Source organism: Ptiloglossa arizonensis, chromosome 13 (genome assembly GCF_051014685.1).
Source record: "Ptiloglossa arizonensis isolate GNS036 chromosome 13, iyPtiAriz1_principal, whole genome shotgun sequence".
Taxonomy (NCBI): Eukaryota; Metazoa; Arthropoda; class Insecta; order Hymenoptera; family Colletidae; genus Ptiloglossa; species Ptiloglossa arizonensis.
Window position 1 is genome coordinate 12,467,627 of NC_135060.1, and position 14,550 is coordinate 12,482,176.

A 14,550-nucleotide genomic window follows, 5' to 3' on the forward strand; every position below is an offset into this window, starting at 1 on the left:
ACACCGAATTTGTATGCAAAGGCGATTTCTTGTGCGGATCAGCGTGAAACGTGGACACCTATTCGTCTCGAATTTTACGCCTATGTGTTCTTTCGTTGGTGATCATCGTTCTTAAAACGACGACAATGGTTCTTTTTGTCGCGTGTCAATAGAACGAAACACTTTGTTGCTGAGACTATAGAAGACACTCGAAGGGAATGGTTTCGAGTGAAATCGCGAAGTTTTAGCTGAGAATCAGTGTCATTGATGATCCAATAGGAAAAAAACTTCATAATCCAGAGAATATAGCAAGTGGAAACGGTATAGCGAACTCCTTCGGGGCATATCCGAGTGAACTAAAGTTTAATATACTTGTTTCGGCTTACTGATCATAGTAATCGATTCTGGCTAGTAGAAAGAAAGGACTGTCTGTACTTAATCTTTTCAGCTTGTTTCTTCCCCATTTACTTGCAACTTTCTTCCCCCCTTGTTTCATTCACGACTTTGCTATATCTGTTGCATTATACTTGTACACCCTTTTTGTAGTCTCGACGAGCTTTGTTTCACACTTGCTGGAAGGTTGAAACTGATAAAAGCAGTAGATATACTCCTGCATTTCATTGCTGTGACCTGGAATACATTGTTTACTTTTGAATGTAATTTTTTACTTGCAAATGTGAGACCATATTTTACAGTTTATGATAATTCTGTAATTGTTATCGGCGTGGCGTTTTCGTTGAAGTGAAAATAACAACTGGTATATGAAAAAGCTTGCGAAACAATTTTGATATTAAAGCGTAATCAAATTTCCTTGATGGAAATATAAATTCATGATTGTATTATATATCGAACACTTTAGAATAGCTTAGTATATATATACTTATATAATATAAGGAAAATAAATTAGTCGAGCGGATATACGCAGGGGAATATTTAGCGTTGTCACAAAAGAAACATGTGCGTTTACGTATCGTATATTAACAATTACATTTACAAAACGAGTACTCGACCATTATACGATGCCGAGACTTTCTCTAAGTAAGAGTTGTTCGATCGATTTGGTTTCGTCCTTTAGACGAGGCTCGCGCTGTCTTGGAATTTTGACAAAGACTAATTGTTCGATCAAGATTTCGTTCAAACGGAAACGTTCAAGTTTTCTTATGAATGCAACTAGGTAAGCGGATGCAGTTATTGACATAGGCCTGAAACGTGCGTGGATAGAATTTCTGGTGCAAGAACCGTGCATAGTGTAGATGGCAGAAGATTTATGTATGGAACTGTCTGCAGAATGTTTAGAACTAACTTAGAGCGGAGATCTATTGTTTGAAATTTCTTGGGTGGTCGTTTCGAGCATCTGGAAACTGTCTTCCAAAGTCCTACAAACCCAGTCTCATGACGGTTGTCCGCAACAGTATTCGAACAATCGATTCTCTGGTATCGACTTGTCCGGTTCTACCGAACGAAACTTGTATCAACAAACCGAATCTTTTTCCCTTGTGTCGCACCGACTTGGTTTTAGCGACGAACTTGTAGAGAGTGCAGTGTATACTACAAAACTGTCCGTTCTTACAATTGTAGGATTGTGCGAAGGTTCGGGTTGTATTTTCGTCTATTCGAATGTTCTGCGCTCATAGGTAATCCTTATCTCATTGTTGCACCGAGGTGGGTAGTTTTCATTGTATATGGTTGAAAATAGTTGAGTAACCCGATCGACTCGGTTCGTTATCGTTGTCCCTTTCTTTCGTAACGTAACGAGACACTGGTGGACCTACCGAATCTTCTTTTCTTAATTCCCTCGTAATCTTTATTTACAATCGAGAATGGTACACCGGGGTGTTCTTCTCAGGTGTCAGGTCCTCAAAGGGACGCGTACAATGAAAAGCGTTCCAAAACTGGTGTTTCCGAACACTGTATCGCCGTATCTCCCCGGAGATAGCACAATCCTTGGTCAAAATGCACTCCTCTGGCATTCTACTTCCTACCTTCTGTTCCTCTTTTTTCTTTCCACCTTATCGTTACAACCTTCGAACGGCGTATCGTTTGAAATAAGCCCCCGGGGGATCGTACTGCGGGGACGGTTGTCGTTCTCCGTCAGTTTCGACGATCTGGCTCGTTTTAGCCAGGTTTCTTTTTCGATAGATCGGAAAAACGCGGCGTGAAGGCGAGGCTAATCGCTCCGCCCCTCTTGGAAACTCATTGAGCCGGATTTTATGCAGCCGGCCGCCAATGATCGTTTCACGGTGAGCTGCGTGGAACAAACCGGTCGCGGTTGGTATCGTCCACGAGTGAAATAACGAGACGGGTAACGAGATTATCGGAAGAGATCGTTGAATTCGAACGGATCTTTGTTTTTCTTTGTTCTTTTTTTTTTCTTACAGAGGCGACGGAACGGAAAAGATGTCCAGATGCGCTTTCATCGTCGAGCCAACTGGCGTCGTGTCTAGGAATAACCATCGGCATCGCGGCATATTATTATCGTTGCCATTAAAACATCCCCTTTAGTTAGCATTTCACCTTGCAACAGGGACAAAGTGTCGTAGGTGTGTTCACGTATATATGTGTGCGCGTGTCTGTGTGTTTGTGTACATGTGTCAGAGGGTGTACCCGTGGCAGAGAGCCGATCTTACACGCCACTGCTCGACAAAGTGAACCGGCGTCGTGCGCGTATTAATATCTAGGGCCCACGGATGGCACCCTCTCTCTGTTCCTTTGCCACCGGGGTCGCTTCTGACGTTCAGGAATCTTCGTCGCAGCGAAATACATTTCTCGGGGTAGCCGTTCGTTGGGGGTGGCGGGCGGCCGTGGCCTCGGAATATTATGTCGATTAGAAAATTCGCGTTACGTATCGGGTCAATCTCTTCGTCGAAGAGGTGTGAGTTCGCAACCAAGTACGGCGCATGGGTTCTTATTCACGGAATCGGTCGCTTCTTCAAGGAAATTGCAACAAATGGTAATCAATGTTGGAGGTTTTGCAACTAAAATTCACGAAGAGTCGATCGAGTCGACTTTATAATATAATTTTATAATGCCACCGACCTTCGACGTGGAAATAGAAAGCGATACATCCTCGCCTCTTTGAATACATACGTTCCCAGGTACCGTGCCCCAAGAACTTAGTTTAAGTCGAGTTGATTCAACCATCGAAAAAGTTGGCGTACCCCGCGTTATCGTAGGAGATCTTCTTTCACGTGTATTTTATTATAACAATGTAACTCGACGCTCACGCCCCTTGTTTGGATTTCAATAAAATTTTCGATTAGATAATTCTCGTTACGCTGGGTCAAGCTCTTTTATTGACGAGATATTTTTCTGGCAAAGCACGGTACTCGGTACACTTGTTTTCAGGTTAATTACGTTCGATTCAAATTGATAATAGTTCGGACGGATTGGTAAGTAAAAGGTAATGGACTTGAAAATGAAAAATTTCGTGCTCTACTGGGCCAATTTTTCCATCGTAGATTTATTTTTCATCGTTCTTCTATTCAGGGTAATTACCTATGAATTGAATCGTATTTTCTCGAAATGCTTTCTCAGAGATCATAATTTTAAAATAATAGAAATTTACTCTCACGGCATTTTCGTCTTAAAAGTCGAAAATTTGAAGCGAGGTATTGTAAATAGTGATGGTATGATACTTAATAACGCTGTGATAGAGTTACTGCCTTTTTAATTACAGTTTCTATCTTCCTCCATTATACATGCCATAAATTGATCTGAAATTCCTTTAAAGGCGAACAGGATCATTTAACGAGATTATTTTGTGTTCTCAGGGATTTATTTTATTATTTAGTCTTCGATGCAAAATAAGTTATGCGCTGACTTATACAGGAAACTAGTTATCGCTGAAAGTATGCAGGCCAGCCGATAAATATTTCATAGATATCGATTTTTAATTCATCTTCCGGCGATTGTATTTGTTCAAGCTTGTACAGCATCTTCGATTTATTATACATTCCTTTAGTCTGTCGTTACATTGTGGCGTATAGCAACATCTTGTAAACTTTTTTCAGCGTCTTTTATTATCCATGGTAGAAAGTCCTTGGTACATTTTTAAAAAAGAGTGAGGCGCCGGTTATTGGAAAAGGTTCGAAACCGGTTCAAGCTCGTTCTTCAGAATAGTTGTGTCGGTGCTATAAAAGTTGATACGACGGCAGAGTGTATCGAAATACAAGCAAGCTGCGTCATATGAGTGTGACATATTTTTAGCGTGTTTCGCGCAAGACCGGGTAATTGCGAATCATGAAAAATTTAACGTTTCAAGGCTGCGTGCAAATAACACGAGTTTAAAAAATTCGAAAACGACAAGAAATTTTGTACAGCTAAATTTCATTAAAAAGCTTTCAACGTGCAAATCGCTCTATGTAAATCCAATAAAATTAATTGGGCAATTGTTTGCAGTCTAGGCAATCCTACGTTCGAGATCCGGTTCTCAAAGTCTTTTAGCGATTTTTGAAATGTTTAGAAAACACTGATAACGGAGTAAATTTGAGAGGAACTTTTAACGTGACTTTTATCCAAAGAGATAAGATACTGTTAAGATGTTGCTTATTCGGGGCTGCAGTGACTCGGAAGTTTTAAATTTTAAAGCGGATAACTAAATAGAGAGTGTTTCGTCTATCTTAATCGCCTTAATATCCTTTTTACTGCTCTTAAGGATACGAACACGTAAGGAAGGAATTATTCGTTTCGGAAGAGCTTTATTTTCTACCTTCTGTTTCGAAGGTCATTTTCTTCGAGACTTCAAAGTCATCAATGTCGTTTCAGTCGTAATGAAATATTTCTATTACTGTAGCAATTTTTTTGTAGCTGACAAAAATACAAATTCAATCACGTATGATCTTTAGTGAAAAAAATCATTATCGATCGAGGAAAACATAGAACTTCTGTAGAGAACTGTTATAAATATTTAGAGAAAATTCGTAGAAATTTTTTTAATAATTGCATACTATATTTGAATTCAGAATGGTAGCTGTCATATTGTATCGTCGTAAGCATTATTTCAATAATGATGTTTACGTTCAACCTTTTTACCTCGGGGTTTGAACACGGACTACAACTTTCTAACGAGCACGTAATAAACTTTTCCTTGGGGGCATCTATTGATACATTTTATTTTTGTTCAAGCAATAAACTGTGGATACCGTTGATGACAAACGTGCGACGAATAAACGAAATTGTACTTTATTTCATCGATTGACAATATTACGTAAAAATGATTTAAAAAATTGTTTCAAATGTATTCCTTTTACTTCAATGGTAGTAACATTGACATGATTTTAAAGTATGAAAAAAATACTTGCCCTTCAAACACCATTGATGTGTGAATATATAAAGCCCTTTTCATCGATTAGTATCGATTATAGAAAAGTCCCTTTCACCGCGTGAAGTTCAGAGAATCGATGAAGCGAAACAAGTAGAAGTATGGAAGTTAATATTTCACTTTTACACCGATATGATTATTTTTGTCGAATAATTGGCAAATGGAAAATAATAAGAAGAAATGTTACAAATTTCTGGTGACGAGATCGATACGAATATGTATCAATTCAGCAATTTGGTACCAAGGTAATCACTGGAAAGAATCGAAAGGTACCTGAGCTATTTCTTATCGATTATTAATTCTGCGAAACTTTCAATATCGATATTGATTGTCATCAATATGATACAAACTATACAAGAATCGAAACTATTATAAATATATCAAATTTAATAAACACAATTTGATCGATGCAACAATCCCTGATTTTGTGAAACGTGGTATGGATAATCTCAAACTCACGAGATTCGATTTGGATAAGCCTCGACTCGAGAGACATCGAAGACGTGTGATGTAATAAGGACAATTCTGATGTCATGGAATATACGATAGGATCGAGTTTGGATCTCTGAGACTCACGAGACATCAGGGTCTCTCAGGACTTAGAGAGCTTGGAGACCACTGACGTCCAAGGGATTCTCAATACACTTACAAATATCGATACACTCGAGATCTTTCGGAACCCCGAAATTTTCCAAATATATGGTACCTTTAAAAATTTCCCAATCACTTAGGCTACCATACTTTGCAGATCTACTACGTTGCGGTTGGTACGTTTTCAATCTAACGAGTTCAAGTTCTTTCGAAGTAACTAAGAATTGAAAATCGTTGTTACCGAAGCGAAGATTTGATTTGAAAACTTTTCAGAAGTTTCTTGGGGATTCTTGGTTTTGACTATGGTTTCAGTTATGCTAAAAAATTTCATTTTTCTTGTTAGGTACCGTTACAATACGAATGGTATCGTATTTACGTATATTCTTGTAGAGATAAAGAAATAATAAACGTGAGTTGTTATATTATGAGACAACGAGACGATTAAGAGATTAATTTGCAGACCAAGGCTCGAAAGTGCGAATGGCACACGAGTAGGTACAGAAGATAATGCGATTCTGAATATGTGAACGAATTTGTGGGTCATCGTATATTTTTGGAATGTTGATAGAAACTGCAGACATATATTTCTGGGGATTAGTTTTATTCGATTTGTTGCTGGAAACTACGAGTAGGATGTCGTTGGGTTTCGGATAATCGTTTTGTCAATTGTATAGGCATACGTGTATCAATTGAAGAGATAGATTCAAACTAAAATAGATAACTTTAAGGAAAAAATGTTCACACAAACGTACTTCGTTAATTTTTAACGAAATGTCGAATATTCACGTTACGGACATTTTTCGCATACTTACGATATAAAAAGATACTATAATTATAAAAGAAAGTTTTTGTACCGTAATATAAGGTTACTCGAGCGTTTATAAAGCATTCAGCCTGGAAGGAAAACCATCGTATATAATATCTCTTGTACAATCTTTACGTTCAACTCTTGTCAGTCGTCTCGTAAAATGCAGCTGAATTTATGACAAAAGCACTCTGTACACGATCAGCTGCCACGAAACGAAACCAAAAATCCATTTATAAAGCAATTCAATTCTGGGGACAATCCGGTCAATCCACTTGTCTCGAATTGGCTGTGCGTTGGAACGCAGCCACCGAGAGTGTAAAAACGTTTATTTTTAATTGCAGTTCCGACGGAAGTCGTTTCCATGAAACGCATCAGGCAATCCGATTTTCATCGATAGTGGAAATTTCAATCGAGTCGCTGGTAAATCGGCTCCAAGTAAGGAACGGTTGTCGTCTACTGTAATTCCGTGCATCGTAATTCGAATCCAAGGCCAGATTAGAGCATTGTTTCAAGTTTCCCTCGTCGAGCTAGGACAGAATCGAGGCGTGGACACAGCAGGTGGTTGGTTTTCCATCTAAACTCGAGAACGACTTTACAACGTGTTACGCGCGTGACAACGGTCCAGGCTAGTTGACTTTCATTTGATTTTATTCGAGGCTTCTGTAACTTTATCGCAACTGTCCTGTACATTGTTGAAAACAACTGGAAGATTATATTTCTACGCAAAGTAGACGGTGATCCGAATACAAGCAACGCTGGAGCACACACAGTACCTAATTAACGTACGAAAATTTCTATCGAACGTTGGACTCGATACAATATAGTATACCCGAGCTCTTAAGACACTGAACTCGAACTATTTCGATCAGGGTGAACTCTTCCGATGTAATTATTGCAACAATGTACAGCACATTTATTCGTGGTAAAAATCGGTTACCAGAGTTGCGCTCATATTCGTAAATTAATACAGTAAATTCATCAAAGTACACATATGTCAAATTTAGTCTACCAGTATCATGTTCTACTTGGACGTTACAACCATTTTCCATCGATTCTCGTTTTAGTAGATTCTACGGTTGGATTGTAGCGTCTAACGTTTTTCTAAATTCTATGTGTTTCTTTCAAGTGTACTCACAGATCGATGCGGTGGCGTTACATTTTCTCTCCTTGTTTTTTTCTGGCCGACACGACGCTCTCGAAAGTTTCCGCTCGAGGAAAGTGATCTGCGAGATCGTTTGAATTCACCTGGATCGTAAACATCCGCATCGCATTGTGAACGTGGCTTTAGAGACGGTCATCGTGAATCGGAGTGCCGGCGGCGCGCGTTGCGCGCGCACGTCCGATTTTCGCGGGTACTTCGCGCTTCAGCCGCGTTCCATTCCGCGCGTCGGCCCCTCAGTAGGCCACTGTCATTCCGTCGAGCTGCATCTTGCCCGCGGAGTACACTTTCTCCCGCCCACGCGAGACTACAGCGCGCGAATCCAACGCGGACCAATCGAATTTTCCCGCGCACCCCCGTGAACCGCCCAATCTCCAGGTTACCCCCGTTCTCTCACTCTCTCTCTCTCTCTTTCTCTCTCTCTCTGTCCCCGGTTATCCGTCTTTCTCTCTCCTTCTGTCGAGAGATCTTCAAATCCTTTTTACACGTACACGTGCCGCCGACAACTGTACCCTTGAATCACTTCCACCGTTGTACGCTCGACGAGGTTGCGATCTTCCCTAACAGCTACACTCCCCCCTCATTGTTATCCATACCGCGCGAACTCGTACTCGTACACTTTGATCGTTGCATCGGGAATTGATTTACGAAATTCTCGTCGAGAATCGGATCGACGCTCGTGCACGCGTTCGACGATTCTGAAGCTTTGTTTCAATGGTGTCGTCTTTCGTGAAAGTAAAATGGGGGACAGTTTCGTTTCTCACACAGTGGTCTCTTTCATCCGGTCGCTTGTTTCTTCTCGTTATCGTCCTGTGTCTCTTTAATGGTTGTGGTGTCGAGAAACGGATTATGGCTACGCTAGAAGGTGGACTTTTATTGTCTTTTTCACCGTTCTGTTTTTCTCCCTGTTGTGCTAGGATTTCATCAGGATGGTAAATCTTATCTATCGGTACCACCGAATCGGTGCAGTTGAGTTTCGTACATCCCTTTACTCCACCGATGAATTTTACTCTTCGCTTCGGTTCTATTTTATCGCGACGAAATACAAAACTTTGTACTTTGATCGTTGGAACGATCGGTCGTCATTGTCCAGAGTCGTCACTTTGTTTTCAACGAAGCGTTTCTAACGAAGCCTCGTAAAACCAAACATTCGACGGAGAAGTACTCCCTGTTCTTACGGAGTCTGAACAAGTCCTTGGACACTTCGAGGAGAGAAAAAGGAAATAAAGCTGGAAAACTTGCAACCATCTTTTTCTTTCTGTAAGTGAGAATTGTCTCTTCCGTGACAGTGCTTCGAAGAGGACTATAAGAGTTCCGGAAGTAATTTCGTTTCCTTCTCTTAATTAGATCGTGATTTTCTAGCCCGGTCGGTTCTACTTCACGCCACACCGCTTTTAATCTGTCTTTCAACGTATCAAGTTCTTCCTTTGTTCTCGCGGCCACGAAGTTTTCTTAGACAAAGAGACGTACAAGAGACACCGAAAATCTGCTGAAATCTGCTCATCCATTAACGCGGTGCACGTGCTTCTTTTTCAGTTTACCAGAAGCTTCGCGCGTTTTAACGCGCAAAAAGAATCGAGAGCTTCCAACGTAATGCTTCCGTGGCAACATTTACGGATACAGATCCACCTCTTCGTCCGGAGTTCTTTTCTTCTTTCAGTTTGTTATTATCAACTAGCAACATAGAAGCATTCGAACGCCTCTCTCATTGTTCTACTCATTTTATTCTACTCGTGTTACGCTGGAGGATAAGTTCATATGGAATTTAACTCTTTCGTATGAAATTTTAACATTTATCGCGGACACTATCGTTGTGAACGCGAGAGGAATTCTGCGTCTATCGGTAGACATTTTGGAATTTCAAAGTGTAATGAAAAAAAGTTCGAAATCGATTACGCGTTCGTGCCGGGTATACTTGAGGTATAAGACAATATGCGATAAAACTGTTTTACTTTTTCACCAATTTTTTTTTACTCTTTCCTCGAAATATGTCTGTCGAACGATTAGACGATTAATGGTATTTTTCATTCGAAATGAAAACGCTCGCGACGATTCAATAGTACGACGTAATTGCACTCTCGAGAGAAAGTTTAACGAGGGTGGAAGAGTATTCAAGGGTTGTCAATGTTAACGTTGTCGAATAATTCGTTGAGAGTATGCATCGGTCCGCCTGTTCAGTCGTTGAAGACCTTTAATGGCGAGGAAAGAAGAGACCGAACTCTTCGATTTAATTCTCACTTTCAGCCCGGTGAAAGTGTTCCCATGGAAGACGGGGGAATAGAGGGAATAGAGTGAAATTGTTCTCCATTTTCTGACACTAACTGCTATCATTCTTCCCCGATTGATCAGATGTAGCCGTCGACGGTTTTGCGATAAACGTGGACGGAGTATCGTTTGTATAAATAAATGCTAATCTTTGCAGATACGTATGGAGAGCTGCCGATCCTGCGACGATTGCTTCCTTTCATCCGGCTGATCTTTCTCGATAGTGCACCGACTAATTAACATAATTTTTGTTGATCAGACGAAGCCGATATCACGAATCCTATTCGTGTCTGGAGCAGCAGGATTCCAATGATAAAAATCCCCGTACCGGCCGTTGTTAACGGTCGCCTCGGTCGATTAATTTGATTAGATATAAATACCATAGCACATAGGATGTGCGCCGGCTGATCTGCATCATTTTCTGCGCTGCTTGTCAAAGGTGTCGTCGCCTGCCTCCTTTTTTCACGTACAGGTCTCTTTCTCTCTCTATCTCTCTATCTCTCTATCTATCTCTATCTCTCTATATCTCTCTATATCTCTCTATATCTCTCTATATCTCTATTCCCCTGGTAAACACGTAAAATTCACACATCTCCCCGATAGCCCGTTCCTACGACAGATGCGCACAACGTTTGGAAATAATTCGTGCGAGTCCAAACGTGCGAGATCAGAGTTCGATCGAAGTTGGAAAGTTTCGTGATGCAGTGATCCGAGACACGTCGACTCTCAGCCGCATCAGAGAGAAATGGACAAGGACAGGCATGCGCAAGGTAAGAGGTATTTCCGTTTCGTCGTTGTTTTTTAACGTTTGTGTTTCACGAATACTGTGGGACACTTTGTTCGATGTAGCGGAAGTTAACCGCGATGCTTTGGAATTGACGATACGGTTCTTAGAGCGCGTAGAACCTCGATAATCGATATCGACACAACTTATGCGTTGTAAACGATCGGAAACATAAGAATCATTTAAGAAGTCTACATCAGAAAGTTCAACGAGGAGGTTTTGCGAGATACGACCATGATTTTCTATGGAGATATTTCGTAGCTCTCCAGATTCAACCACTTATTGCTTACTTCGTGTATTTATTAATTCTTGTTTGTGGAATAATTTGTTCGTGTGATTTTTGAGAAACGAAATAACATTAATGAGGAATTAATTTTGAGAAGTGTTTTCGTACTTCAAGAAGCTCGAGTAATATATCTGTTTACCTTCTCGAATACTTAACAGGATTATAGATGTTTGTTTTCAAAGATCAGTGTTATTTCTTTAATTAGAATATGGTACTGATGTAACGTTACAGAGTAATATATTATTACGGAGTAATAATAATTTGTAGAGTTCTGTAATCGCAATTAATCTAACGTTAATAATATTCAGGGTAATCTGTAAAAGGTTGAAGAATTTGGAGGTATAGAGTATTTGAGAAAATGGCTCTCGTATACTTGGATTTGTAAATTAATCTTACCCATATGTAACGTCGTTTCTTCAAGTTTAAATTTCAAGAAAATTTGAGCGTTAGTTATTACACAGTAGGAAAGGAGTTTCTTCCAAGATGAATTAATTTTTTACAGTGTTTCCTACTTTGTTATTGAATATTTTATATTTTACGAATAATCGTGACGTTCGAAAGGTTTTTCTTTACCGAACGCGTAAATTTAATATTTGAAGAAGGTTACGTTAACACGAGAACCCTCCAACATTGGTTTTCGAAATTCAAAGCTGGAAATATGTAATTGAAAATTGATCCAAAAGGAAGAGCAGAGAAGGTTGCAAGCATTGACGTTCGAGATGCTTTCAGCCTTCGTAACTCCGGGTTTTTATTCAGTTGAAAGAATAAAGCTGGTGATTCGTCAGGAAAAGTGTACAAAATCGAATGGAAGTTATTTCGATTAAATATTTTATGCCCTGAAAAATTGTTACATCTTAAGGAAAGAACATTTCGTATACACAAAAATAATAGTAGCTCGAGTGATTTATTTCTCTCTATTCGTCAATTGTTATACACAAGTAGAAGTCATCGCAATAATGTGTGTTTATGCGACGAGACAAAATTATTTGTTCGGTAAACGAAATATTGATTCTTCAATAGATAGATCTGAATCGAACATAAGAATTAACCTACTTTCAAATTTGTAAATGACATGTCTTTTCGTTCGTTATTTTATTTATAAATAAATATATCGTAAAGCAGTTCTATGGATACCTAATACAGTTACACTCAGTACCGGCATAACAAGCTCATAATTATAATCTTAAGTAACGGTAAGATACTCCGAAATGTATGCTGCATATCATACAAGTTTACGTTATATCTTCTCCAATAATTGTTTGCACTTAGCCTGTAGTAAGGCTACCGAATAATCGAAGCGTACTCTACATTATACCGAGTGTTTCAAGATATAGTACCCTCTGAAGCAACATACAAATCACTAATTCTATGAAGCAATAATAGAGAAAAGTTCTTTTATTATTTTTCATACAGAATTTGACAAAATAAATATCGTATTTAAATTTTTTCCTTCAAAGTCATTTCACGGTCATTTCTTTTTCTTTCTTTTAAAGCAGAACGCTCTATTCGTTTGTTGATATTCTTTTGGATAACAAAAGACGAATGCAATTATATACGGCACAATAATGTACAAGGTCGCACGATGTTTGAAACGAAACAAATAATAATTAGTTCTATAGACGATGATTGGAGTTGCGAGCCTTTGTTGGAATATATTGATTCCAATACGAAGAAGGTACTGTATAAAACTTTTGGTAATATTAAATTACTGTTTACAATGAAACGCATAAAACGCTGACCATTACATTCTCGTTAACCAGAGTTCTCAGCATTAAAAATATTACGTTTTCTGAGGCTTTCGCACGAATAATATGTCGCAAATCAAATTGTACGAGAGAAGATTTTAATTGTTCCACGGAAATTACGAAATTCCATCCGTGGAATCGCAATATAGCTTTGTGAGAATATTCCGAAACAGCGTGAGATCTCATATGAGGTTTCAAAAGTTTTAAACAGCGAGTTTTTTTTTTTTTTAAAAGGACGAGATTTTCTAACATAGTAATGGGGTACCGGTATCGTATAATGATCATAATTTGCAAACGCGCGTTCAAAGTAACGAATTAAGAGAAAAATTTAATTCCAACAATTGTGCATAAAACTCTGAAAATACGCCTGAAATTCCGGCGCATTAAGTTTTCATTTATTCGAAAGCTACATAAACTAAAAAATACAAATCAACGCCTCTTAAGATATATTATCTTCTTTTTATATTTAGTAGAAATATTGGCGCGCATTAATATTGGAAACTCTAGCTCGGTTCTTAAGATATTTAAATTTATTGCAAAGTATATAAAAAAATTTAACATACAATAATAATGATTAAATATCATACATTGGGTAACAAGAAAGAAATCGAAGAGATACTATTTAGATAATGAGGACGCGTTAGGCCACTCTTTCCATTGAGACATTTTCGTAACTATAACGAAAACTTTTGCACAAAACTGGGAATCGTTTGTATGCAATCAAAGTACAAGAAGAATAGGCATTATTGTATAAGAAGTACATACTTCATTGGACACAGGATAGTGTTTTGCAAGATTTATCGCATTTGTTATATTGATCAACGCTCAGTTTGCATAACATTGAAAGAAATGGTATGAAAGCGACCGATCTCGTACTATACCTGACACGCGTAACTCGATTTCGTTTCCTCGAGTTGCAGAAACTATTCTTGACTTTGCCATCAAACTTTTCAATCGTATGGTCTCGTAAAATGGCGATGCGGTCGAACAATAAGGATTTCGATTCTAATCGAAATTTATACCGAACGAGTTTCTCAAGTTTCGAACAATGTTCCACTCGCGCGAGAAATAACACCGCTGATAGAAAATTACTATCTTACGCCATGGTCCGGTATCGTAGAACGACAATGCTCTCACAATCAGATGTTTCGTTTCTTCTGGTGTAATAAATTCAAGGCTTACGATTTATTCCAGTTAAAATCCCATTTCGTTTCTTGTGTGTTGCGAGAGAAACCCTTCCCACGAGTATACATTTCTCGATCTTCCAACGCACTTACCTAGACATCGATGAAACCTTTGGCTAGTTACTTAGGAGTTCTAATTCAGTGAAACGGGAACTTAACCGTTGACCCCAGATTCTATGGTGCAAAATATCCTACGAGTGATTGTTATTTTGTTTCCATAAACTGGTCGATTATTTTTTATTTATCGATGAATTGGAAGTCGAATGTTTGAATCATTTGCACGTTACTCAGGACACGATTGTCGTCTTTTTTATCGAAGTAACCAATATTTTGATACACCCATGATGCACGAGGTAAGAAATTGGTAGAGATTCAACGATATGAAATTTTATGATGTTTTCTATAACTTGTATCTTACTGTATGATTTT

At 38.8% G+C, this 14,550-nt stretch overlaps 1 protein-coding gene and 1 long non-coding RNA gene across 3 annotated transcripts in view; one reads left to right on the forward strand and one right to left on the reverse strand.

The window, feature by feature from the left end:
* LOC143153578 (uncharacterized) overlaps positions 1 to 14,550 on the reverse strand; it is an 88,853-nt gene that overhangs the window by 17,425 nt on the left and 56,878 nt on the right. The window lies entirely within an intron of this gene.
* Positions 8,110 to 14,550, forward strand: part of LOC143153577 (dual specificity calcium/calmodulin-dependent 3',5'-cyclic nucleotide phosphodiesterase 1) — a 258,363-nt gene continuing 251,922 nt past the window's right edge. Inside the window, exons 1-3 of one of the 2 annotated variants that reach the window (XM_076324957.1) lie at positions 8,127 to 8,235; positions 10,382 to 10,594; positions 10,726 to 10,892. In XM_076324957.1, coding sequence (XP_076181072.1) covers positions 10,868 to 10,892 — 25 coding nt within the window. In that variant the 5' untranslated portion in view covers positions 8,127 to 8,235; positions 10,382 to 10,594; positions 10,726 to 10,867. Of the gene's footprint in view, positions 8,236 to 10,381; positions 10,595 to 10,725; positions 10,893 to 14,550 lie in introns of both variants that reach the window. The other variant, XM_076324958.1, reaches the window with a different exon arrangement.